Source organism: Manacus candei, unplaced genomic scaffold, assembly GCF_025592945.1.
Source record: "Manacus candei isolate 608988 ecotype Guabito, Panama unplaced genomic scaffold, ASM2559294v1 h1tg000040l, whole genome shotgun sequence".
NCBI classification, from domain to species: domain Eukaryota; kingdom Metazoa; phylum Chordata; class Aves; order Passeriformes; family Pipridae; genus Manacus; species Manacus candei.
In genome coordinates this window covers 517,556-543,948 of record NW_026138088.1, presented here as the reverse complement: position 1 = coordinate 543,948, position 26,393 = coordinate 517,556, and the positions used below count along the sequence as shown (strand labels likewise).

General features: G+C 41.4%; 2 protein-coding genes across 2 annotated transcripts; both read right to left on the bottom strand.

Moving 5' to 3' along the window:
* Positions 1-402: 402 nt before the first annotated feature.
* Positions 403-5,302, bottom strand: MEOX1 (mesenchyme homeobox 1). Its single transcript, XM_051794734.1, has 3 exons — positions 4,559-5,302; positions 2,585-2,757; positions 403-1,755 (listed from the first exon to the last, which is right to left on the bottom strand). Exons 1-3 carry the CDS (start codon positions 5,007-5,009, stop codon positions 1,633-1,635), a joined length of 747 nt encoding a protein of 248 aa, XP_051650694.1. The 5' UTR covers positions 5,010-5,302; the 3' UTR covers positions 403-1,632.
* A 17,741-nt stretch (positions 5,303-23,043) lies between these two features.
* SOST (sclerostin) lies at positions 23,044-26,183 on the bottom strand. Its single transcript, XM_051794569.1, has 2 exons — positions 25,959-26,183; positions 23,044-23,465 (listed from the first exon to the last, which is right to left on the bottom strand). The coding sequence occupies exons 1-2, from the start codon at positions 26,179-26,181 to the stop codon at positions 23,044-23,046; spliced, it is 645 nt and encodes a 214-aa protein (XP_051650529.1). The 5' UTR covers positions 26,182-26,183.
* Between the last annotated feature and the right edge of the window lie 210 nt (positions 26,184-26,393).

Here is a 26,393-nt window from a genome sequence, read left to right as displayed (position 1 = left end):
GTTTACATCCACTCTGTGATGGCAGCACAGTTTGTGCAGAGGCCCTGTGAGGCATCAATGATCTTTATTTTCCTTATTTTTTTGAGTGGGGGAGGTGCTGGTGTTTTGTTTTGGGCAGCAGTTGGTTTTGGGTAAAGTGGGCAGGAGCAAGTAGTGCAGTGTGGGAAACCAGACACCAGTTCACTTCCTCAGTGCTTCTCGAACTTCTCAGGTTTCTTTATTTTTAAATAACTTCTTTCAGAAATAATTATTTTTTAAATTGGTTTTGCACAAATATATACTCTAAACTGCACGTTTTTTCACCTGTCAGTCAGAGTTTGGAAATGTTAAGAAGGAATGTAATGAATGTTTCTTCTTAGTAGATACAGTAACCAGCTCTTTGAAAAGAACACAACACCTCTGTTAAAAAAAAAGACAATATTTATCTGTTCTGAGTTTTTTTACAAGTGGAATTACCACTGATAGCTTTATAAACATATCATTCAGATATACAAATTTGCACCCAGCAGATCAACAGTTTACAGGCAACCACAATAAATATGCATCAGAGCAGTGTGAGAGGAAGGTAGTATGTCATAGCTGCCATCATGGTTACCTTTCAAATATTCAAACCACTGTTTCAGTGTTCTCAATAGCCACGTTGTGGTGTGCTAGTGTAAAATTCTGTTCAAAACATGGCATTAGTACATTAAACAAAAAGATAGAGCAAATGGAAACAGGCACTGTGCTTTTCTAAATCTTCATAACTTGATATACTATAAGTTTTGGTTGAAAGGGAGGATAATTTCAAGTGGAAGTGTTCTGAAGTGTTAAAACTTCTGGTTGTGCTGTTTATTGGAAAACTTGAAAACACAGCAGTGAGAGCTGTTGTGTTGAGAGTTCCATCTCTGCCGTGCCTGCTGTGGTGTTTCGTGATGACTGCTTTGAAAAAATATTTGGAATTGAGGTCTAGGAGTTTAATTTCAGGATTTACAGTAAGCTTGGAAGAAATCTCCCTCTGCAAATTGCTGCCATCAACAAGGCACCTACCTTCTTGGACTGCCAGTGTGAGAGCCACCTCCTCTGAAACTGGTCAGCAGAATTCTGTTTATATGTGTTTTTAGTCTCATATTTTATTTTGTAATCTTATTGCCTAGCTACACAGGTGCCCAATTCATTTTGCAAGAAGAATCAGTGACTGTCAAAGTATTTATTTCTCTCAGAGTAAGGCACAAGTAAAATGTGTATTGCCAAGTCCAAATGCACACTGAATAGATGTGACCAGGGAAAGACTGGATGAGAATAAATCTGTGTTATCACTCTCTGACTGATAACCTGTATTTTCTGAATGTCTGAGCATCTACACAACATTACTCCTGTTTTATATTCAATGTTATTGTTTTTTTCTGTAGACACATCTGTGGTAGTAAGACAGTTCCAGAGACAAAAATCAAAACTGTGCCCTCCTTTGGCTTTTTCCCCCCTGTGCTCTTTAATTGCCTCTGCAACATAAAGCATCATAAACCTCTTAAAGACTGTGGGCTACAGGATTTGCAAGCAGGATGATCTCTCTGAGTAGCTGACCCAAAGCAGTGTTGCATCCACATTCTGATCCATCACTTTCTCCAGACTCCTCTCCCTTTGCTGCAAGGACTACTCAGAGCTGGGAGAGGCAGCAGAGTCCACATCTTCTGTGTCATGTTCCTGTGGGGACACTGGTTGCCCACCTTTAACACGTTTCCACTTCATTCTTCTGTTTTGAAACCACACTTTGACCTGGGTGATAAAGAGGAAATAATTACTTCCTGTCTCAACCTGAGCTGTACAAGCAGAGCTATGCAGATTTGTGGAATTCCAGAAGAAAAGGTGAACAGAACTTTGCAAGTTTAAGCAATTCATCTTTCTAACACAGATGGGAACAATTCTGTCTAAACTACTCCAGACAGAAGTTCCTCTGAAACCCCCAAAGGTGCTTTGCCTAGAACCTGTCTTCATGTCAAATAAGCATGTCAACACAACAGCCACAGTGCCCCTCATGTATTTTTAAGATCTAGGCCACCCAATCTAATGCTTCCGAAATTTTACTTTGCTTCACATAATTGAGCAATTCATCTATTGTTCACTGGGCTTTGAAAAGGAAACCTGGACTGAGATGACAATGAGGGAACAGAAATACATCTCTCCACAAAACTCTGCATTTTTGTCTTTCCTTATCACCTCAAAATACCACCCAGGAAGAATGCATGTGTCAAACATATAATTCTAATAATTTCCTGTTGATTGCAGTCTAAGGTGGTGCCCCTATTCCATATGTAAACCTTGGTATATCAATATGTACCAGTGAATGGTGGGAAGCAGCAGCTTGCAAGAGACCAGTTATTACCAAATCTATCTTTAGTTTAGAGAAACATAATTAAATGTATCAACTACTCACAGAAATTTGTAACAAGTGTGTTTGAAAAGAACGTGGAGGCTTTGTTTTAAAATACCTCTGTGCCACTGCAAAACCCACCCTCAAGTGACACGTCTGGTTTTTAGTGTTAGGGAGAAGGGTTTTTTTGTGGGGAAGAAGAAGGGGCTGGGGAGACCAGGGTTTGGGGAGTACTTGTCTTTCGGTGAGGTCCAGGTTCACAGCTATCTCGTATCTCCTGAGCCTTGTCAAGTAGTTGTGGTGGGCAAATTCAGCTTCCAGCTCCTGCAGCTGCTCCTTGGTGAAAGCTGTCCTTTCCTTCCGCGATTTGCTGTGGGATTCTGTCTTGCTGCCCGAGCTCTGGTTTTCTGAGAGGCAAAGCACACTTTGTTGTGTAATCTGCAGTTATGTTTGTGTGTGTGTGAACACCTGCATTGTGGAGGGTTGATTTAAACAACCCGTTGAAGTGCTCAGTGGAAGTTTTAAGGTGTTTGTGTTGAGCTCAGCGTGACTTGTTGGTGCTGCCAGTGTGATGTTGGAGGGGACAGGGGTGGGACAGCTCAGCCAGGAGGGACTGCCTGGCTCTGCACAGTCACAGAGCTGCAGCTGTGGGAAGGGAGCTCTCATTCCTTGCTGGCACTGCATTGAAATGATTTCCTTCCCCAGATTTTTACTTTCATTCCTTGTATCCGTGTTCTCACCCTCCCCTGACCTGCCGTGCAGGAGGCAGCCAAGCCAGCACTTGGTGTTTACAACGTGTCAGGAGTGCATGAAGCCCACCTCTGGTGCAGGGTGTAAAAACAGGTAAGGTAAGGTAAGGAAAAGGAAAAGAAGAGAAGAAGAGAAGAAGAGAAGAAGAGAAGAAGAGAAGAAGAGAAGAAGAGAAGAAGAGAAGAAGAGAAGAAGAGAAGAAGAGAAGAAGAGAAGAAGAGAAGAAGAGAAGAAGAGAAGAAGAGAAGAAGAGAAGAAGAGAAGAAGAAAAGAAGAAAAGAAGAAAAGAAGAGAAGAAGAGAAGAAGAGAAGAAGAGAAGAAGAGAAGAAGAGAAGAAGAGAAGAAGAGAAGAAGAGAGAAGAGAAGAAGAGAAGAAGAGAAGAAGAAGAGAAGAAGAGGAGAAGAGGAGAAGAGGAGAAGAGGAGAAGAGGAGAAGAGGAGAAGAGGAGAAGAGGAGAAGAGGAGAAGAGGAGAAGAGGAGAAGAGGAGAAGAGGAGAAGAGAAGAGAAGAGAAGAGAAGAGAAGAGAAGAGAAGAGAAGAGAAGAGAAGAGAAGAGAAGAGAAGAGAAGAGAAGAGAAGAGAAGAGAAGAGAAGAGAAGAGAAGAGAAGAGAAGAGAAGAGAAGAGAAGAGAAGAGAAGAGAAGAGAAGAGAAGAGAAGAGAAGAGAAGAGAAGAGAAGAGAAGAGAAGAGAAGAGAAGAGAAAAGAAAAGAAAAGAAAAGAAAAGAAAAGAAAAGAAAAGAAAAGAAAAAGAAAAGAAAAGAAAAGAAAAGAAAAGAAAAGAAAAGAAAAGAAAAGAAAAGAAAAGAAAAGAAAAGAAAAGAAAAGAAAAGAAAAGAAAAGAAAAGAAAAGAAAAGAAAAGAAAAGAAAAGAAAAGAAAAGAAAAGAAAATTGATGCTTAGGAATCAGAGCTAGAGCTGCTTTGAGGTAAAAATATTTATTATTTAGTGAGGCCAAATAGAATTTATATCTAAAGGAAGACTTTGCCTCTTGTACTTCTTACCATAAACTGAGATGTCAAAATCCTAGTATGGTATTTCCAACTAGCACAGGCAACTCAAGCTGAGGGATCTCTGCTCTTTGCCATTCCCTTGTGCTCAGACAAATGGCAAGTATGGATCTGTAACTCCACATCCTAGGACTGGATCTGTAACTCCTCATCCCAGGACTGTCAGCTCAGCGTGCACATGCCATGTGATTCCTGTTTAGTTACAGCAAATGTGCATTGTACTGGTGAGTAAAATGCTTAGTTCAGTAAACAAGCTCTGCAAGACTGAAATACAAAGGCCAGAATAAGAATGAACTGTTTGGTTTCAGTGTTGTTATTGTGTAAGTTTGCCCAGTCAAGCATTGCGAAATGTTTTGCTAATCAGCTTCCTGCCTTAATTCTCAGTCTCACAAGTGCCCTCATTCCATTGCCTGCACTCTCCCACAACCCTGATTTCGTGTCACCTACCTGAGCTTTCCTTTTTTCTTTTGGGTGGCTTTTTCTCAGTGTCCTTTGTGGTGTTCACTGGTGCCTCTTCATCTCCATCCAGCCCCGCTGGCACACCCGCTGGGTCTGGGCTGCTGCCCTCTAACTGCCCAGATGCCAAGGCCTGTTCTGGGTTGAGCTGTCTGGTGCTCTCAGGTGCTGCCAGGTGCCAGGCAGAGTGTTGGAGAGGGTGCTGCTGCTCCCCAAAGGCTCGCTCCTCCCGTGGGAAGCTCTGGGGAGCCGCCACCAAGCAGGAGGGGGAGAAATCGGAGTAAGCATCAAAGTCTGGTCTCTGGTGGAAGGAGAACGGTGCTGCTGGGCAGTGGTTCAGCCCTGGGGCTGTGCTGACGTCCATGTGGGTGCTCCTCATGCACCCCCAGAGGGCAGGGGGGGGCTGTGGGCTGCGCATGCAGCTGCTGCTGGTGGGATCCATCTGCCAGTCCTGTCCGCGCCTCGGTGACGGCTCAGCCTTCAAAATCAGGAGAGAAGCAGAGGGTGAATCTCCCAAATTTCGCAGGATGGGTTTCCTCCCTAAACAACAGTTTGTCGGTGGGTTTTATGCCCCTGCAGGTTTGTTACTGTGGGAGCTTTTCTAAATCGCTTCATTGCCCCAGGTGGGACACAGGACCCAGAGCTGGGCAGGGACCTCCATGAGCTGCTTCCCCAGGCCTGCACTTTGCTCCCTCCTGAAGTGCTGGGCATGAGTGAAACACCTTTTAAATACTGTGCCGGGGAGAGAGTGACAAGTTTGCAAAGTGAAATGTGAGTAAGGGGAGGGAGGGGTTAACACACAATACTCTCAGCCCCTCCAACCAAAGCAAAGCAGGCAGCTATTAATCATCTGAAACCTTATATGCACATCTAATGGGATTTGCAGATGGAGCCTTTTAAAGAAACAATGTCTGTTTTTTGGGTTTTTTTTTTTAAGTTAAAGAGCTGCACACAAAAAAAAAGTCTTTAATGTTTCTTTGTGACGCTACGAAGTTATTTTTATTGCACTGTTAACAAAACTCCCCAAATCTCGGGTTTAGAAAAAGCCCTAAAACATAATTCAACAGACACCAAATTTCAAGGACTAAAGTGGGAAATAAAAGTAAGAGAGGAGTTTACTAATTATATATAATTTAAGGCCCAATCCTAAAATTTGAAAAAAACCATTAAACCTGGCTTGTACACACATGCAAGGATTTGAGTGGTGTTTTGTTAGATTGGTAACACATGTATTTACTGAGAGTTGGAGTTTGCTGCCAGTGACAGTTATTCTTTCTGTATTCTACTTTCTAGAGAATTTTCAATATGCCACCCCTCCTGCAAGGAAATATCTTGATTTTATGACAATGAAAGACAAGTTTTTTGTCTTTTATTGAACATTTTATAGTTTTTCCTAGCAGAAAGTAGATTCTTTGACCCTGGAGCCACCAGAGTTGAAAATACATTAGCAGGGAATCTCTTCTCAGTATCTGATGCCTAAATCACCCTCTAGAAAGAACTCTCCTAAATATTTAAATCTGTTGTTCTGTTGCATTAGATAATAGACATTATAAAGTATTTCATCCTCACTGGCAGGAGGAAATCCCCCAGACTGCTTTTTTTTCTGAAAGGTCAGGTTATAACGAAACTACAAGTGCTGTAAATGTTCCAGGCACTGGCAGAATCTAAATCAGAGTCCAGAACTTTTTGGCAATGCAGAATATTTAATTTATATTCTCTCTGTGTGTGTTGTCATATGTATAGCACTTCACTCACACAGATTATTAGGGCTTTGTGTGAATTCAGCCTGAGTCTGCTGGTTGTCAGTCCTACCTTCAGTCTACAGAAAGGTCTAGTTAATTATTCAAACATTTATGTTCTTGCACATGTGCTTGCAGGGATGGAAGAGAAAGGAGGATTGTCCCTTAGTCTCTTGGTCACTTCAGTCAGGACCAGTTTTAGGCTCCCACTCAGCCCAAAGTCTGTCTGCAGGGCCTGACTCAGCTCCCCAACGGAGCTCTCGCTGTTATTCCTCCAGCCACAGATGTGGGAAAAGGAGAAGTTGTGCCCTTCTGAGACGTGGGAACCCTCAGATCCCGCAGAGCTCCAGCACCCTCAGCAGCTGCTGCTGTCACTTGGTGCCTCAGCAGGGGCCAGGGGACCTCTGCATCTTCCTGACACTTTATTCCTGAAAGAACAACAATCATCCCTTCTTGCTAAATCCCATTTGTCTCTTGAGGTGGCCACCTTTAACCTCTGTAAAGTCAACAACATCTCTTCAGTCAAGGACTGAAACATTGGTAAGGAAAAATGGCAGGGATGGGGATGAGCTTTGGTGAGGAACCCTCCTGGAACAACCTGAGGGCTGGGAAGTGGGGATTTGTCTTGGAGCTTTCTGTCAGTCCATCCTGGGACTTCCCCAGGTCACCAGGAGACCCAGAGGAGGGCAGAGAGCTGGAGAAGGGCTGCCAAGGTCAGACCCAGCAAACACCTGGGAGGGAGAGGAGAAGGGGCTCCGACAGCAACGGGAGTTGGGAAGGAAGTGCCAAGGCCAAAGATGGGCTCGGTGGGTCCATCAGTCATTTTAATGGTTTTCTCAGCCATTCTGAAGGTATAAAAGAACAGAAGTGTAAAGCTTAGGCTAATAGAGGCAGCCTACCTAGAAGGGAAAAATGATCTCCCACCAATGGAAGTTAAAGAGCCATGTGGTTAAAGAGCTCTATTAAAAGGCATTAGATGTTGGACAAAATGTCAGGAAACGTCGACTTGCATTTTGCTCTAATGCCATATGACAAATTAGTCAAGCTTAAAAGGCCTACATTTGCAGGAAATCAGTATTAGATTTTTGGTAATTCGAGGGAGGGGATCTAGAGAGTGAAAAAGTCTTAATTTCTTCTAAGAAAAAAAAAAAAGTGAAAAAAGCAGCTATTTTGTAACAGTGATATCATGGTTGTATGGTATCTTTATATCTCTCCTCCCTAAACTTCTAGGAAGAGGTTTTCAGCCAGTTTTTAGGGAGCTTTAAAGCACATAAATTATATGTGATGCCAGGGAAATAATGTTAAGGAGAAGATGACAAAGAACCAGCTTCTCAGTCTGGAATAGTATAATCTGAAGTTCTGTGAGTAAATAATGCTTTTAGCTCTGAAGAGTTTTACCTAAAGCATGGCACACCTACTGAGATTCAGTGTCTGACTTGCTCTGTAGATGGGGAGCTGGCATCACCACCACAAGAATTTCTAATTTAATGATAATATCACTCTTAGCACTAAGTCAATATTTCCGGTATTAATTAAATTTGATGGCTTCACAGGATTGGAAAAAAAAAAAAAATCCTGCTTCAAGTACAGGAAATCTCAAGAAGTGTTCAGAGATGCTTACATGATGATTTTTCTTAGGAAAGAGAGCAGTAGAAGCAAAAAGCAGAAGAAAGACAGGGCCAGGTTTAAGTTTGCAGTAATTAAAAAAAAATAGAAAAGGCGGTGCTGCTGTCACTGGAAATGGGAAATTTGACACAGTAAATTCTAGCATGGGTAGGTGTGTACATGTATTTCTTGTACCTTGAATCTGTCCCCACCTAATTGGGATTTTCTCCTGCAAATTGTTTAAAACACTGTCTTCTAGTTTCTCTCTGCTATTAAGAAGGGAATATGAGAAAATAGGTAAATATATATAACAATTAATTGAGATTTAGCAATTACAGGAAGCAAAGTGTGCTCTGTTTTTTCAGTAGCTCTGTGCTAAGACAGCAAAGATCTCAGCTTGCAAGTCTGGGCACCAACTTCTGTATTCCTTGCTTGTTTCTCCTCTTTCAGTTCTTTTTCTGGATTTCAGGCCCAGTGTCACATAAAGATGAGGAATATCCTTTCCTTGAAAGGTTTTAAAAGCAAGCAGTGCCTCAGCCACAACATTAATCCTTAAGACAGGAAAGACCATCTGCCCAAAAATTTGATCAATCATCTTTTTTTACCCACTCTTGTCTTTATGTTGTGCTTGTGGTTGTGGCTGTTTCACGAGGACCTAAATGTCCTGAACAAGGTCCAGGGCAGCTGAAGCTTTCTACTAAATTGAGAATATTTTGTAAGATCAACAAAAGAACAGTTAAAGAGTTTGATGGTCGAATAGTTCGAAAAATACAAAATTAGCTCAGTTTTTGGCAGATTACAGAACTCATCTGTTGTTTTCATCAGATAACATGAAAGAAACGGGAGTTGTGGCATCCCCAAGGAACAGAGAGGAACAGAACATCCAGCCTTTTAAAGCCATTTTTTATGGATATCTACACTTAGACTTCAGTGCATGGTTCATATATTTTGAGGCAGGGCAGAAGGCAGCATTTTCATTTTGAGTCTTTGCTGTATTAAGAATCTCATGTGTTTCCAAATAAATATATTTATAGGATTATCTGACAGTTGATAAACATTTAAATTTCTTCAGTGCTAAGACATCTGCAGTACTTTTCTTGAGACCACCCTTTGCTGCTGCATTTGTTATTGTCTCTACAATCTCTTTCACTGCAGCCAGTTGAACTAAAGACAATTACACAAAATTTTTGGAAAAGCTTTTTGCAAGAGTCAGATTTCATTCCTATGTTGAATAACCCTTATGGAAAATTATTTGCCCCCTTCCTTAAATTAAAAAAAGTTTTCTCTGAGTTCTTATTATTTGGGATATAGTCACAGAATGTTTATTGTTTTGAAGAGATCAGTGTAAATCTGGTTTTAAAGATGTCCTACGGAATCCTACCTAATAATTAAAGTTTATCAGTTGCCATTTCATTAGGGAATTCTGCTGAAACTGTAGAACACATTACAGCTGTTGTGTTCTGTTGTACTATATCTTAGAACTGGAGCAACGATGACTTATTTCTGTTCAGTTTAAATCCCCTTTTCACGTAAGTTCTGCTGCGAAGAAATTAATTGTTAGTGGTGGAACGTCTCCCTCTGTTGGTTCCTTTTAAAAAGCAATGTAACTGCAGTTCGGAATTTTCGTGAGGACGCTTTGTTTTCACACCACGAGGGGGAGATCCCTACCTGCGATTCTGGATAAAGAAACAAGTGCAAAGTCGTAGGTTGAGTCGATGCCTCCACTTAAAAATAAATAAATAAAATAGCACAGCTAAAAGTATGCAGATACTTCATAGAAAGGCTCCATAATTCTTTCGGTTAACATTAAAAAATTGAAATAATTAAAAAATAATAATAAAAAATTAAAATAATAAAAAATTAAAAATAATAATAAATAATTATAATAATAAATAATTATAATAATAAATAATTAAAAATTAATAATAAATAATTAAAAATAATAATAAGTTTATGAACTGTAGCACCTGTGAGTGTGTGAATTTCCATGGAATTGTGCCCCTGGGCAGGATTTGCTTGCACAACCCTCAGGCTGCAGTCGGGAGCTGAGAGCACGGTCCCAGCTGAGGGGCAGGGAAAACCCGAGAGGAATTCTTTCCCAGGAAAGAGCCCCACACCTGGGCACATAAAGGACTCAATAAATTCACAGCTGGAGCTGTTCTTTTAGGAGAGGTCAATGCTTCAGTGCACAGCCAACAAACCCAAACAAGTTCAGAAGCTTCATTACAGCTGATGGGGAAGGAGGAGGGAAATCAAGGCTTCCACAGGACCATTTGGGAGCACTGAAAATGAACTGTGAAGACTTGTTTTTGCAATAGGACAAGGGCCAGCACTGGAGCAGGGGCACATTCTGACTCCTTGGCCTTTGGGTCCAAGGTTCTCCACGGATTTGCTGAATTCCTCCTCCTCCTCTCCCTCGCTGTGAGCCTTTGCCTTGGGGGTGTTAGCACATTTGGGTTTATTTTATGTTTATAACTTAAACAATCCAGGCCCCTGCAGCAAATTATGAGTGTGTTTGCCAGATTGTTGTCCAGGACTAAGGGGAGAAGCCAATTTTTTTTCCTTGTCTTTGGGCTGTTGCTATTTTGGGAGAAATGTGTGTGAGGAACAGAATCCTGTGCTAGAAGGTGACTGTGACAGCCACTCCTGTGGTTTGTTGCTTGAAGACAGTGAGGCACCGTGGTTCCTGCTGTGACTCAGGATGTAACAGTTATGGTTTTAGGGAGAAGAAACTTGATTTTCATATTTTCTTGAGTACTACATGTCTTTTAGCTCATTTTAGTTCCATGCACGAAAATGAAAAAAAAAAAAAGGTGAAATGTTTCTGGTGGATGCCTTGTTGTTTTTTTTTTTTTTTATTTTAAAGTGTCAAGTAACTGGATGCCCCAAAAGAGTGTAGATTTTAAGATCAGGGAGTAACTGCAGGAGATGGACCAGAACAAGGGATGACCAAGGAGGGTTCATTGCAAACAGCCATTAAAGAGATGAATCAATATTAAACTTGACAAAGGATGGAAGATCCACCCCAGACTGGATAAACGTTTAGTTCAAGGTAAATCATGATTTTCCATGATTTCTAAGGCATCCTTTCCTGGAGTCTTACTCCAGGCAGGGACTCCCAGCCCAGGGCTCCCTCCACATCTCCCTGGCAGTTTTCTCAGCTGGAATGGCCTCTGTTGTTGCCATGACAGTGACTGCCAGGATCATAACACAAAGGTGAGGAGCCTCGAAGTTGAAGGAGGCCTCATGTAGGGTTTGATTGATAGAAAAAGTGGTTTTTAGCTTGGTAAGAAAGAGTGTGAGCAGCTCCTCCACTTGCCCCTTGCTGGGTTCCCAGGGCCTTAAGCCCTCTAGCAAATAAGGAAGTATTTGCCCAGAAGTTGTGAGAACAGAAGCTGATCTAAAAAAAAAAAGAAAACAAAACCAAGAAATTCTTCTATTTATTTCTGAAGGACTCCAAATTGACAAAAAAAAACCAAAAACCAAACACAAAACCAAAAACCAACACAAACAAAAAAAACCCCCAAACAATCCATCAAAACAAAAAAGCTAAAACCGTGGCAAAGAGAAGCCACTGATTCTTCCCCTAGGAAGTGTGTCCCATATTGTGAATAGCTGCAGCTGGGAGCAGATTTAAACACCCTGACACTTGGGTTTTGGAAAGGATATTTGTCTTTTGGCCAGCCACTCTGACTAGTTAACATCACTCTCACCAGAGAGAGCTGCAAGACTTCAGGTTGATGTCACAAAGTTGCTTCTTACCTGTGTTTTTAGGGGACTTTTTAAGATATAAAGCTATTGCACCCATGCCCCCTGTAATTAAGAAATCTTCAGTTCCCTCTTGGTAGTAAAGAGACAATGGTAGACTGATAAGGATCACTAGAGATGAAAAATCTTTGATTGAATTGTCATTACTGTGATGTTCTAATTCTCAAATCTGCTGAACACGTGTATCAATCACAAATCAGAATGTGCTTGTAGGTCTAACATAATATTCCAATTACCAGCTGGTGGAGTTCTTAGAGAGACCAAAAACAGGAGGCAAAATCACAGAATAAATACTTTTATAATGATTTCTTTATGCTTGCTGGTGTTGTTTCAGGCCTGCAAGAATTTCTCAGTTATTTAGGTCAGTCAACTGTGGGGAAGAAGTGTGGAAAATACACCTGTGTTATCACAGAACCAGTTAGATTAGAAAAGGCCTCTGAGATCATCGAGTTCCAACCTGTGACTGATCCCCAGCTCTTCACCCAGCCCTGAGCACTGAGTGCCACATCCACTCATCCCTTGAACTCCTCCAGGGATGGGGAATCCAGCACCTCCAGGCACTCCATTCCCATGTCTATTCACCCTTTCCATGAAGAAATTCTGCCTGATGTCCAAAGTAGACTTTCCCTGGTGCAGATTAAGAAAGACTATGTCCTCTTGTCCTGTCTCTGGTTGCCTGGGAGAAGGTGCCAACCCCCACCTGGCTACAACCTCCTTTCAGGTAGAATGTGATTTATGCCCGTGATCAAATACATATTGAGCAAACAGCTGGAGTTAAACTATCAATATATTGTAATAATAGTTCCTCTTTTTATTTGATGCCAATCAGCCACCACGGTTTCTAGCCATGAATGACCCAAATAATACCATATAACATTTTGGGCTTGGGAACAAGTGTTGTTTCATTAGAAAATGAATGAGGAATGGGGACTGACAGTGAAAAGTATTTTTCCACATTGGCTGAGTTACCACACAGCTGTGGGTGTCTGTGTGTTGCATCTATAGCTGGAACTGGATCTTCAAGAGCTCAACATGCAGTGATATTTTGCATTATCAAGTTACCTGTTTTGCCAGAGGTCTGTGTCACTAGAAACTAAAAGCCATAGGAGACTTGGAGGGCTTAGATGTCTACTCTGTTCATTTCTGTGCTAACTGCAAGTAGGAAATGGCCAAAATTAAAACCAAACTGCCATTAAATTCACACCTTCAAGTTGTTCCCTTTAGAGAACAATGTAGGCTAGATCCAATTAGTAATTACCACTTATTTATTATGAACAAGTAGAATTCTAATTAGGCTTATTTGAGCCTCAGCTATTCCCTCAGATTGGATTAGCAGATAAGGTACTTCTTGTACTAGTAATTATGGTTTACCATGAAATTACTCTCCCCTCTCCCCCCAAAAAAGCATCCAATTAGCCACGACTGGAATTATATTTATCACAGGACCCTGTGGAGCAGAGACTTTGCAAATAAATACAAACAATTAGAAAACCACTCCGAGTGCTGTGCCAGCACAGTAATTAGTGTTTGAAAACAGGAATTTTTGCTGAAGCCAAGCTGGTTGGGTTGTCATGGAACAGAAGCTGAAGTGTGTTCAGCAAGCAGCTCTCCTGGTCCCCTCAGCAGAGCTGACCCAGCAGAAGGAGCAGTGCACAGAATGGAGTGTTCTACCAACAGGATCCTGCAGCAAGGAGCAGACTTTGTGAATTCACCAGGTTTCTGAGATGCCTCAGTGACCCCAGGGGAGGACAGGCAGGTGACCAAGTCAGACCAATACCAGGCTGGTGCAGTGTATTTCAGTCAACAAAAGGATAGGAAGCACAAACTGACTTTTTTCCCTTACCCAGACAATTTTTTTGTTTATGGCATACATGTCCTAAATTCCAATCACGAGCCTAAGGCAACTCTTTCTTTCCATTTCACTTAGATGTGATTTTTGATCTTGAAAGGACTTAATAATACAGCAATAAATGCAATTCAAAATAGACAGTAAAAGCTAGTAGTTTCTGAATGGCTTCATAAATAATTAAGTTAAAATTATTAATAAATATGCTTGCCATTAAAGGGAGAAAGACTGAGGAAGACAATAAATTCCCTTCACTAGACTTATAGAATGTATAATTCAAAATATGTTGACAAAGGCAAGCTGTCAGCATAATAATTTGCCTGCCTGCCTCTAAAATATGACATGATAATTCTTCCTATTTCAGTAAGAACAACCTACGATGCAGACAGCACAGAATAGAACATTTGTATCATAGTAACTCAAACTACCTGTTTAAGTTACACAAATGAAAAAAATAGACTTCAGCCCACACATTGTGGCCTGGCACAGAGTGGCACCCAAAGATGAATGTAGATGATGAGATTAATTTGTTGGGCCCTTACTTATCACCTAGAGGCTGAGGCTTCATATATTCTGAGGTCATTTCCTGATGCATGCCCAACGTGCTATTTCAGCTTGGCTCCAGCCAAACAGGGCAATTTACTGCAGCCAGAAGGGGCCAGAATTACCACATATCACATTATTAAAATGCTCTCATGGTTCAGCTGTTTGCCACCCTAGGGTTAGCTCTGCCATGGCTTTCTGCTTAGGGTGGCACGGGGAAGGTCTCTGCTGCTTTTTGCCCCTTTGGCATTCTAAAGAAGAGACATTCACAAGCTCTGGTGCAGGATTTTTCTTGTTTGCACTTCCCTGTGTGCTGGTGTCTGTCTGACCATGTACAGTTTGAAAGAAGCAGATATTACCCAGTGCTCCAGCAGCTCTCCTGCCTGTAGGGTCACCCCTCACATGGGAGCAGTGCAAGGGGCAGAGCTGGGACACTCCATATGGTCCCACTGCCCTATTCCATGATTTATTTGATGTTTTCCTGATGCAACTCTGACCTGCATCATCTTAGTGGCTTTAACAGGTGCTTTAGTGAGCTGCAGCTTAACATGCTGCTTTAAAGGTGGCCACCTTCTGTCAGGCAGGTTCTGGCAGTCCCTGCAGGAGTCCAGCACCTCCTGCTGCTCTTCAACAGCCAAAAGTGAGGCAGCTCCATCAGTCAGCCAGGCACACCTGCAAAACCAACCCAGAGATGCTCCATCGTTTGCCTTCAGCAGGCACAGGAAGCTCTGTAGGCAGCCACAAATTAGCATGACAATTTATCACAATGCAGTTTATTGTACAGAGTAAACAGAGCTCAGGGGTTTTTTTGTTTGTTTGTTTTAATTTAAATAATAGTGTCTGCAGGGCTCTTGTTTCCTGTGTACAGTGCCTGACATGTTGTGCCCCTGAAGATGGAGCACATCTAACGAACTGTTTATTTTTATTTACCAAAAATGGATTGTGTTTGAAAGTCTGCTACTCATGCTACTACTCTAGCTATGTCCACCTTCTCATTTCAGTTGGAATTGATTTTTTCCTGTAAAATGCTGCTAAGAATCAAAGCATTCACAGAGAGGAAGTTTTTTAGGCTTGAAACAAAATCACAAACAGTACCCAGAGGCATTCTGAGTATTCACATGCTGAATGGTGCACGTGATTTCAAAGAAAGATGGGCAATTTACACACACTGAGCTACTCAGTATCTAGCTTTGTAATATGAAAATAAGATATTGCCCTAATGACACTTGAAGTCAGTGAAAAAGCTTATATTGATGTCATTATCTGACTGTGGTGTTTCCACACTACCTCAAGGACCCGTTTCCATGCATGTCTTTGCTCCTGAAACACCCTTCCTTGATATATATTTGAAACCTAGTAGTAAATATCTTATGGTGAACCCAACAGTTGAATTCTCTGCGACAATATCAACTGAGGTTGATTATCCCCCGGGCCTGCATGTGCATGTGTTTGTGTTTTAGGTGATATAAATAGCTGCCCAGCCCTGAGAGCAAGATGCAAGTCTTTGAACTGCAGGAAGGACAACACGAGTGAGTGACAGCAGCAGAGCCGTGAGACTGGGCGAGCCAGCTTTAATTTATTTGTGCTCCATGCACATGGAAGGGTCCTCACCTCCTGTTTCAGTAATGATAAATGACAAGATGTCGACAGTTATTAATTAAACTGCCTGGCATGGCAGTGTACATGATGATAAGAGCTAAGAAATGTGCAGCATTCCTTCTGCCCCATCATGAGAATGAGGCCCCTCCACTGTTCTCTGGCACAGCAGAGATTAGACTAAAGCATCAATATTCCACTGCAAGCTGGCTACCTAGTAACTGCCTGAACACAGGGCCCTAAAAATTGAAATCCTCTCTCATGCCATGTGTAGTAATTAAACTTCAGCATTCTTTCTGCAGGAAATGTTTCTCCTGTGTTGTTCCCACAGATTGTGCTACAACAACTGTTTTAGTCCCATGAACTATTAACCAATTATAAAGGGATTTTCTCAGTCTGCTTTTGCTGAAGATCAAAGACAAAATACTTACTCTTTTTCTTGCCATGTATTTTAATTTAGGATACCAAACATCAAACATACACAGAACTTGAGGCGTTGGGCAGTCAAACAGAATGGACTTAGTAACTCACACCCCATTTCAGCTTTTCTAATTTGACTTGCCAGCATTTCAGCTGCTTTTCTTCCTTAACAAATACATTGCCCCACAATTGCAATAATTTATCCTATTCTACCTTCATTTTTTTCAGATCTATGTCCTTTATGTGTGTGCTACTTGGAGCTAATTCTGCCTGTATGCCACTCACTTACTCTGAGTTTTATACATACCAAATTTCTCCAATTTCAGTTTTCTAATGGAGCCTTGTTTTTATTTTTTAGAGTCCCTTTTGAGTTTTATGTTGCATAAGAACAGCCTGCTGAGCGAATTCAGTTCACTAATGCAGATTTTTATCTGCATTTGCTGCATAAAATAGTAAATAAACTCTCTGCCTTGTAACCAACAGTACCTGCTGACTGTATTTTACCATGTTTTGCTTTTAGTATAATTTATTTGTAACAGTTCCACGACCTCCATGACTGGAATGACTTCAAATGTTCCAGTTGGTTTTAGACCTTTCAAACTTGCCTATCTGACTGGAATTGTATTTAACTTATAACAGTGACTTATAACTAACTTATAACAGTGAGTTATAACTATAACAGTAGAATCATAGATCATCATATAAGAATCATCTATAAAATAGATGTTTTGGGGTTTTTGGTTTTTTTTTAAGTTTTCTGGACCAGCCTCTCACCAGACTTGTGTGTAAGGTCTCCCTGGTCAGCCTGTTTTCCCACTAAGAATATCCTATTCACTATTTCCTATCAGTGAACTCTGCTCCATTGAGCATTTGCTTTTATTAATGCTTTTCATTCCACAAAGTACATTTGTTCCACTGCAAATTCAGTCCTCGTGACTGATTGCGAATTCTTGATGCCATATTAGAGATATTTACTCACAAAACTAGTCCTAGAAAAATGTATCTTTTAAAATGGGCCTATTTTTGACTCCTGGGAGGACTCCAGACACCTCTGAAAATTAACTTATTTGGAAGCCCATATTAATTGATGATCAGGCTAAAATTCACATGCATTTTGTCAATTCATTGGAAGTCTATGCCATTTGTTTATCCTCTCCCTCCCCTCAATAATGACAGCCTGATAGCACCACTTTTGTTTCTAGACATACAGAAATTCAACATGAGTGAGAAGCTTCTGGTTCTGAGAGCCACCCTTAATCTGAAGAACAATTTTAGAAGAAAACTATCACTTTTAAAACTAACTTCTCCTGCTAATTCGACTAGGAAAAAAAATAAGGCCCTGCAAATAGCAAAACCCTTCAAATGGGAGAGTAATTACCTTAAATTAAGCCTTATTTCTGGTTATAAAAAAACCCCAACAAAACAACAAACCAACAACCACCCAATTCTAAAAGCATGTTGGGCAGACTGGAAGCATTAGAGTTAAATACTGGCCAGTTTATAGTGAAAGGGAAAGGAAATAGGCAGGAGGAGGGAAGGAAGAAGAGATTAGAGAAATTGAGAGATGTAAATAGTCTCAGAGGAGCCACCATGTCCCAAGACCTCTCCTGAGGGAAGTTTTTACACCAAAGAATCTGGTAGCCTGAATGAAGAATGACATAACTTATTTATTTAGCCAGAACTGAACTGTTTTCTTAATTGAAATAACCTCATGCCACAAACATTAAATTGTTGGTGAAGTGATAAGAATGTCTGTTTAATTTAGGGGCTTGATAACCATGGAATAAATACCCTTTTATTTCTTGGTTCGAGGCTATATTTAAATTGGCTGGAAAGCCACAGACAAGAAATCTTAAGGTTAATTCTACAAACAGTCTGATGTGGGAGTCTTCAGTAGGGAGATGTGTGACTTTGGATCTGCAATTCAGTCAAGGAGTTAGTGCTACTTCCTCTTGAGATGAAAATTATGATTATTAGCCTTGTGGACACCAAGAATAGAACGACATTTTCACATCCTGGGTGCTGTACAAGTTCACAATTTTAATCTAAAGTGCAAGTTCTGAAGTGTTGTGACAGCCCCACCTGTATCACTTGGAATCTGAGCAGCCAATATGGGGCAAAAAAGGGGATTCACATCACACACTGCCCCACCTGAGATGGCTAAAGTGGCTGTGCTGTGAACTTCATCCCTGTGAACCAATCAGCCCCTGGGAGAGGCAGGGTTGGGGTGGATTAAAGGCTTAGACACGAGTATTTAAGCACCCAAAATGCCCCCAAGCTGAGCAGTGTGGTTGATATTCTGGAAGGGATACCATCCAGAGGGACCTGGACAGGCCAGAGGGAAAAGCTTGTGTGAACATCATCATGAAGTTCAACAAGGCCAAGTGCAAGGTCCTGCCCCTGGGCCAGGGCAATCCCACACCTGGCAACGGGCTGGGCAGTGAGTGGGTTGGGAGCAGCCCTGCAGAGAAGGACTTGGGGATATCAGTGGATGGAAAATCTGAACATGACCCAGCAGGGTGCACTCCCAGCCCAGGGAGTCAATCCCATCCCGGGCTGCAGGGAAAGCAGTGTGAGCAGCAGGTCAAAGGAGGTGATTCTCCCCCTCTACTCCACTCTGTGAGACCCCCCCAGCAGGAGTGTTGTGTCCTGTTCTGGGGGCTTCTGGGGAAAGCCCAGACCTCCTTGAGTGGGTCCAGTGGAGCACCACAAAGATGATCAGGGGGCTGGAGCACCTCCCATACAAGGACAGGCTGAAAGGGTTGGGGGCTGCTCAGCCTGGAGAAGAGAAGGCTCCAGAACTCCTCAGAGCAGTCTTCCAATACCTACATGGGGCTGACAGGGAACAGGGGGAAGGCAGGACACAGGGGGAAGGCCTTTGTGTCAGGGGTCTAGTGATAGGATGAGGGGCAATGGTCTTAAATGGGATGGGAAGAGGGTGGGCTTAGGTTAGATTTTAGGAAGAAATCTTTCCCTGTGAGGGTGGTGGGGTCCTGGCACAGGTTGCCCAGAGAAGCTGTGGCTGCCCCATCCCTGGAAGTGTCCAGTTCAGCCATATATTGTGATGTGGTAGAGATGAGATGTTTTGAAGATTCTCTTTGTGTCTGCTATACTTTTATTTCAGAATTAGCAGGGTGTGTGCTGATGAGTTTTACCTCTACTCAGGTTTTACTGATTACTTTTATTACCCTGTTTTCAGAGCAAGAACTTGTCCTCTTAAAAGAAAAGTGAAAGCTTTTAGGATTCAAAGAAATAACTGGTTCATGAAACAGCATCAGAAGTGGTTAATAAAGATAGAAGAATCATCATTGCATCCTTCCCTTTGGTCTTCAGGCACAGTATGTTTATTGTACTCTAGTGAGAATAACATTCATTTGTGTATAAAAAAATACAGCAAAGCATCATATTCCTAATTCAATGAAGTGGCTACAAGGCATTATGAGGTTTGTCCATGAAACTCTGCAGCTTGATGTTACAACTCTCCAACATTCGGTGTCAAAACTGTTCCCACAGTTCCAGGAACAGGAAAGAAATGTCAATCCCTGTGTATATAACTGGAAAAAACTTGGTGCTGAGTTGTCCTTTGATGGCTCTAAGACTGAAAGGGGAGCAGCTGCTCTGTTTTGTACACCTAAACAACATCAGCTGTGTTGCAAGTGCTGCAACTTGTACTGGCTTTATTTTAAATGTTATTTTAGAAATGGACTTTCTCTCCTTGCCTGTCAAGAGTAGTTCCAGATTATTCAAATTTCAGGTTACATCTGCACAGTATGTTCAATCCAAACTCAAGCTACATATAAATATGATAATTTAAGACTTTTGAGCCTGTTTATTATAGAGAAGATCTTCTGTGTGCCCATACGCTGCACTAATTTTGAGTGAAACAAGCTAATTATAAGTTGATGTCATATGGCTAAAAAAATAGGTGTTTATTCCCTCCATATTTCACAATGCTGACTTTCTCAACCACACTTGCAGAACACAACACAACGTATTTTCTTGGCTTAAGACCTCACAGTGTAAAGTTATGTCCTTTGTTGTGCAATTTGTAATTAAAGAGTTGAACCTCACGCGAAATCTTTGGGATTTTGTGGACACCAGCAGGCTGTTTCTGCTGTCTGTAGGTTTATTTTTTTTTTATTGAATGATAGTAGAATTGTATTTTTGCCAGAAAAAAACAAATAAAGTAGGCACACTGACAATTTTAAGTCTCCTGATAACATAAATTGCAGAAGTGGTGGTTGGAGGTGGCTGCTTCAGGAGCCTAATCATACAAGCTGACTGCACTTCTCCTCCACTTTTATCCTGTGGTAAGAAACCAGTGAGAAGTCACTACAGTCAGGATGGGGGCTGAGAGGAAATACAGCAGTAAAAGTGCCTCAGGACTCCCCATCCCTTGGGATTCTTGTAAAAGCTTTTATAGCTTGGAAAGAACCAATCCTTATGTTGGAAAGTCAGAAAAACTGCAAGATTCTGAGTGGCAGCTCAAGAGCAGGAAATGTTTGCACTTTTGGTAGACAAGAATGAGCAGGAGAACATGTTTTTTGGGGGGGAAGAGGACACCTTTCAGGTGAAATATTTGGGGCAAAGACATTGCTGATTCACCTGAACTGCCTGAGAGCCAGGAGGAAGTCTGAGATGGAGTAAGTCTCTGTCACTGGCTTATCACAGTCAACGTTTTAAAACCAGTATTCCAGTATCTTTAGCTGCAGAACAGAGGAACTGAACTGCTTTTCTCACTTCAGCACTGCTTGCAGGTGTTCCTGCTGAATTCTGAAAACGAAGCCCCAAGTGTCAAATTCATGAAGTCAAAGACAAGTCTGGAAAATGGTGTTGCAGGTATGACAAAGGTTTATATTAGGCTTTTATATGATGTAAACTATAGCAGTGAAAGGAAACCTTATATACTGCTTGTCTTGAAAAAGCTGTTCAGCTTTGCAGCTGTGTTGAAAGGTCTGCACACCATGTACAGTCCAAGCTGTTTTCCCTGACTTCACTGGAAAATGTTTCTTAAAAAATAAATGAAAATGAGCACAGATCTACAACACCAAATTGTAAAAATTTTTAACTCTTGCTTGGCAGCACTTGCAAAGGGATTCCACACTTTATTTTTTTATTTTTTTTTCCAATGAGAGGTATCTGAAGCAATCAGATTTCAATCAGGAAATCCTGATTGATAGTTCACAGATTTCTTGGGGGTTTTTTGGTGGCTTTATCAGGTTGTGAACATATGAATCTGGAAATGCCACTGGGAGCAGGAGGGAAACTGAAATCAGGTAAGTTTTTCTTCCCCAGGGGAAGCAGAATACTCATCTGCCCAGGAAAACTTTTTCCATGAGAAACATCCTCCACTGGAGCAAGAAGTTCCAGGATGGAGTTTCTTTAGAGATGTGTAGGTTATTAGAATTAAAGACCTTGACACTATCACAGAAATTGGAGTTGACACCCTGACTGTTCTGTAAAATCACTGGCTTTGCAGCAAATCAGCTTTATAATGTAGCTGAAAATCAATGAGTCTTCCTACAATTAATCGTTGTTTCTACTTTATTAACAATGTATTTAAAATTAAAAATAACAGACTAATATTTTTAAAGCAGTGTTACTTCTCATTTTCTACAAGGAAAAACATTGCATAAATAACTTCTGGGAAAAAAAAATAAATATGTAATTCACTCTCTTAAACGATACCTTGTCTCTCTAGGTTCTGGTCCCACATAAAATAATTGAAAAATCTATCAACACTGTAAATTTCCACAGTTTATATGATTTCAGCATATTCTACCAGATGTATACAGTATGTGACAACTCACTTTCTAATAGCATTCTTTAATGTAAAAACACAAACACTAGTCTGAGTGTTGAGAAGCTAAGTAAAGGAAAGTTGCTGCCAAACTAAAGACTTACCAAAGCTGCATATGCTAAAGACTTTTTCTAGAGGAATTCATGACTTCAAAATTAGCAGAGGCTCACTTTTAATGCAGAGCCACCACCGTGTTCCCAGAACTTGGCTTGCACAGTCTTAATGCTACAAAATGTGTGGCCAGATAGTCCAAACTCTACAGAATAGAAAATGTAAATAGAGGTATCTAAGCTGATACTGAAGTCAAATGTGTTCTAGGAAATCAGGAATAATCAGTATCTTTTATGTTGAACTCTGCACATCTCTAGCTGTTTACAGGACAAACATCAGTGAGGTTACCTGGTTTGAGAGGACCATGCATTTCATGAATCTGCTTCACCTAGTAGAATTTGTTGAATTGTTCCTAAACCAAGCCACTGTTTCTAAATCAAATATAGTTTTAGTTGCCAAATCTCGGTTTTGAATCTGCTGGTCCTACAGTCTTTTGGGTAAAGGTATGAAGCAGATCTGTCACGCTTTTACTTGTGTTTTGATTTTTGTGTTTTGGAGGAAACTCACTGGTACATCTGACAGAATGTTCATTTCCCAACAATTTGACTTCAGTCACCATAACTATTGAAATTCCTGCTATACCTAACTTTCTACAGCTTATTCAGAGAGTGTGAGCTCTCCTGATGCTTCCCTAATTGGATGCTTGTCCTGCATCACGGCACTTGTGTGGGAAAGGGATCTCAATGCTCTTTTCACTTGAAGTGAGTGGAATGATTTCTAGCAAAGCCTGATTGTCACCACAACTGCTTCCCTTTCCTCTGCCTGCCTGCTGGTACAAGCCACACAACCCCGTGTGAATCTCCTCCAACCTGCACCTCTCCTTTCAGACTGAATGTAGAGGTTGCTACCTCCAGCTTGGTTTGCCTCATTTTCTTATCAGACCATAAGTGCTATAATCTGAAAGATTTTTTTTTTTGCCTATGTGAGCATTTGACCCAGCTTAGCAGAAGGAATTGGAACCTACTGCGGTCAGAACGTCATGCTGTGGCCTCTGAGTGCCTTTGCAAAGTATCCAGAGCTGCTAGTCCGTGTCACCCAGAGCCACCTCCTAATAAGCATTTTCTAACTCGTGCTGGTTAGATTTGCTGCTCCTGGCTCTGGACAGGTGGGGCTTCTTGTTCTTCTGGGGCCTGGCACTGTCCTTCCCGAAGTCCTTCAGCTCCGACTGGTTGTGGTAGCGGGTGTAGCGCTTGCACTTGCACGAGGTGACGGCTCGGAATTTGTAAGTCCGAGTCTCTTCCTCGGGGCAGGACATCTGGATGCGGTGGGTGCGGGTGTGGGCGGGGATGCAGCGATAATCCAGGGCGTTCTGCCGCCACCACTTCCCCCTGCCGATGGAGTTGGGGAGCAGGTGAGAGGGGACGCACTGGCCGGAGCAGACGAGCTCCTTGACGGGCTTGACGCTGCGGCAGGGCCCGTCCGACACATAGCGGGTGGTTCTCAGCTCCCTGCAGCTGAAGTCAGAAGCATCTGCAAGCAAGAAACACGTTAATTACTTCTCCACCTTTTGTGTTTCCACGGGAGATATCCCCCCACTTGTCTCGAACAGAAAGGTTTTTGGGAGAAACATCTCAGAACGCTCGCCTGTGCAGCTTCTGCTCTAGTTGTGAGACCCTTGAATGACACGGTACAAATCTATGAATGAAATCCTTCTCTTGCCACGAGGTGCATTCCAGGAGTGGAGCTCCTGAAGTGCAGGAGCCAACACTTCACGGGAAAATTTGATGGTTTTCTCCTGGCTTCATTTGCCTGTGGGCAACCCCTTCCCCCACTGCTCTGGTTTAACTCGACTGACTTCAGGTGTTGACTCCAGATTTAAACTCTTTTGCGACAAAGAAAGTGTTCCTTAAGTGAATTTTAGCTACCATAATCTGTTCCAGGTTGGAGAAATAGCAGGTAACAACAGCTTTAAGGAATCCCACTATTCAGACATCAGCTTTTCCAGGTTTACTGCTCTCTGGGATAATTCCACCTGTCCCACATAATTTCCTTCAGACAGCTAGAGGCACCTTCTGGCTGATTAGGAACTATACAGTTTCCCTCCCACCCTTTTTCTCAATGGACAGCTACAGGCAAATGAAACATTAGTAAATACATGATTTTTTTAGCTTTAAGGACTTAGACAAACTTTCCAATTGTAGGAATGTAACTTTTTCCAAAAGTGCCTCTTTTTCCAAATGACATGCTTGGCTAATTGACCCGTTTGGAAGACACAGAATTTGATTTTTGAAAGTGTTTGTCAAATAACTTCATCAAGATGCACACATATTAATGTTCTTCTCTTAGTCAAAAGGCCAGTTTTAACTCAGGAATGTTACTTGTGGTAAAAGCCTTCAAAGGTCAGCTCCCAGAGAGAAGGCTGTGTTTGTTAGGCCCATTCTCCTCACCATACACAAGGTGCTTCCCTCCTTAGTTCAGCAAAAGAGAAGTCTGACCCTGAGTCATTAATGCTAGAACAGTATTTGGAGGAACATCTTAATTTTTGGTTTTCCTCTGAAGTACAGAAACAGGATTTTCGGTGCTCAGATTTATGTTTGTCAAAGTACAACTAGCAAGATTTTATTTTTTAAAAGTTTGAGGGACTGCATTAATGAAATTAAACAATCCTTGCCAGCTTTGACAAAAATAGTGACAACTGAACTGCATGTCCATGTAGCCTAATAATCCCAAATTTCCTAAGCATTGAAGAAAATTATGTCTGTCTGTAAAAAATAATGTTTTGAATCAGGTGTATTGCACCACCATAACACATAGACAGGTACAATTAAATATACAATTAAATATACAGGCATTTGCCTCAGCTATATAGGCTTATTTTCTGTGCATATATGTCCTGTCCTGTAAGTGTGCAGGTTAACACAGTGCAAAATTATTCATGGGCTGATGCAACATCATCTGTTCCACTTTGGACCACAATTTTGATTCCTCGTGTTAAAGATGTTAAAATAAGTATGCAAGACAATTGTATATCTTGAATAACTGTCCAGTCTCCTTTACCCTTGATTTCTTTAGTAAATGTCCTTTCCACTTTGAAAAATATACACATATAAGTGGGGCAGACTCCCATCAGTTGATGTCAGAGTAGTAAAAGGCTAAAAAATGAAGGTATTCAGATGTAACAACAAAACCAACCTGCTGTGACCAGGTGGTTGGTGGGGCTGACTGTGAGAAACAAGGTGCTCCCCCTCTTAGGAATGTAAGAATCTTCTAAAGTCACACTCTCAAAAGCATAACTTTCTCCTCTAAAATATAGCTAAATACTATGGTTTTAAACACCTTCACTGACAGCTGCAGCAGAAAATCACAATTGCCTTTCAGTTGTCCCCAGAAAAAGAAGGATAATTCAGATCTGCAGTGGAAAACTTTTTTAAAAACTACCTTTCTCAGCTTGGTGTTGGCTTCTCATCCTCTGTCTCTCCTCACAAAACATGTGTTTTGCATCACTGCCAAAGCTGGATGTTTGGTCAAATGTGACAACATATTATGAAGCATTTTTGGCTGCTGGAATCTTTTGGAAGATCTGGTTGTCAGCAAAAGACAGTGAACAGCACACTTCTCTCCTGTAGCTGAACACAACCTCCATGTGCCATTTTTGACATGATCTCAGTCACAACTAGTGTGGGTCTTCCTAAATATTAAGGACTTGTATGTCCACTGTCAACCCATTCCCCCATCCTGACATTAAAGAGAGAAATTGTGATATTTCCTCATGATGCTTGAGAGCACAAATCACAGAGAAATGTTAAGTAACATCTACTACAGATAGACCATGTTGTCATCACTAAACTCCACACTATTCCTTCTGACCTTTATATTCATACTTCTTCAACAGTAGATGTAAATCTTTATCACTTAAAGCATTTGGGCCACACCCAAAAGTTTTAATAAACAAACACATAAAAAGTATTCTTTCACAAATTTTCTCTTAGGGTCCAAAACAGTAATAATGTTATTTTTTCTTACCGTTAGGGTCTGAAGCTTGCTGTATGTGTCTTCCTCCATGTTTTGCCTGATTCATTGTGTTGTTGTTGTTGCTGAAAGTCTGCTCCATCGGTGGTTCTGTGTTCTCAGTGATTTCAGGAATGATTTCTGTAGCATCATTTTTAAACACCTGCCACCCTTGCACAGATCGAGGTGCGATTTGTGCCAAGACACACACAGCACACACAGCCCAAGAGACCTGCATGGTGGCAGCTCACAGATCAGCTTTTCAGCACCCTGACAGCTTCAGATCCAAGGCAAAGGCACATTATTCCCCTTTTTAAAATCCTTTTTAGAACCAAGCCAGCCAATGGCTATACGAAGTGGGAAGGGCCAGACCACGACTCATTCATCTCAGCTTTTGTCAGTGTGAAATAAAATGGGTGTGTGGGGGTGGGTTAGTGACAATATTCGACA

What these genes read in the sequence shown, in the direction of transcription:
- SOST (XM_051794569.1), bottom strand. Translation starts at nt 26,181, where the DNA reads ATGCAGGTCTCTTGGGCTGTGTGTGCTGTGTGTGTCTTGGCACAAATC. An exon ending in GCAAGCTTCAGACCCTAACG is followed by an intron (nt 23,466 to 25,958) that starts GTAAGAAAAAAT and finishes TCTTGCTTGCAG; the next exon opens with ATGCTTCTGACTTCAGCTGC.
- MEOX1 (XM_051794734.1), bottom strand. Translation starts at nt 5,009, where the DNA reads ATGGATCCCACCAGCAGCAGCTGCATGCGCAGCCCACAGCCCCCCCCT. An exon ending in AAGAAAAAAGGAAAGCTCAG is followed by an intron (nt 2,758 to 4,558) that starts GTAGGTGACACG and finishes TTTGCCTCTCAG; the next exon opens with AAAACCAGAGCTCGGGCAGC. An exon ending in TGGACCTCACCGAAAGACAA is followed by an intron (nt 1,756 to 2,584) that starts GTACTCCCCAAA and finishes TTTATCACCCAG; the next exon opens with GTCAAAGTGTGGTTTCAAAA.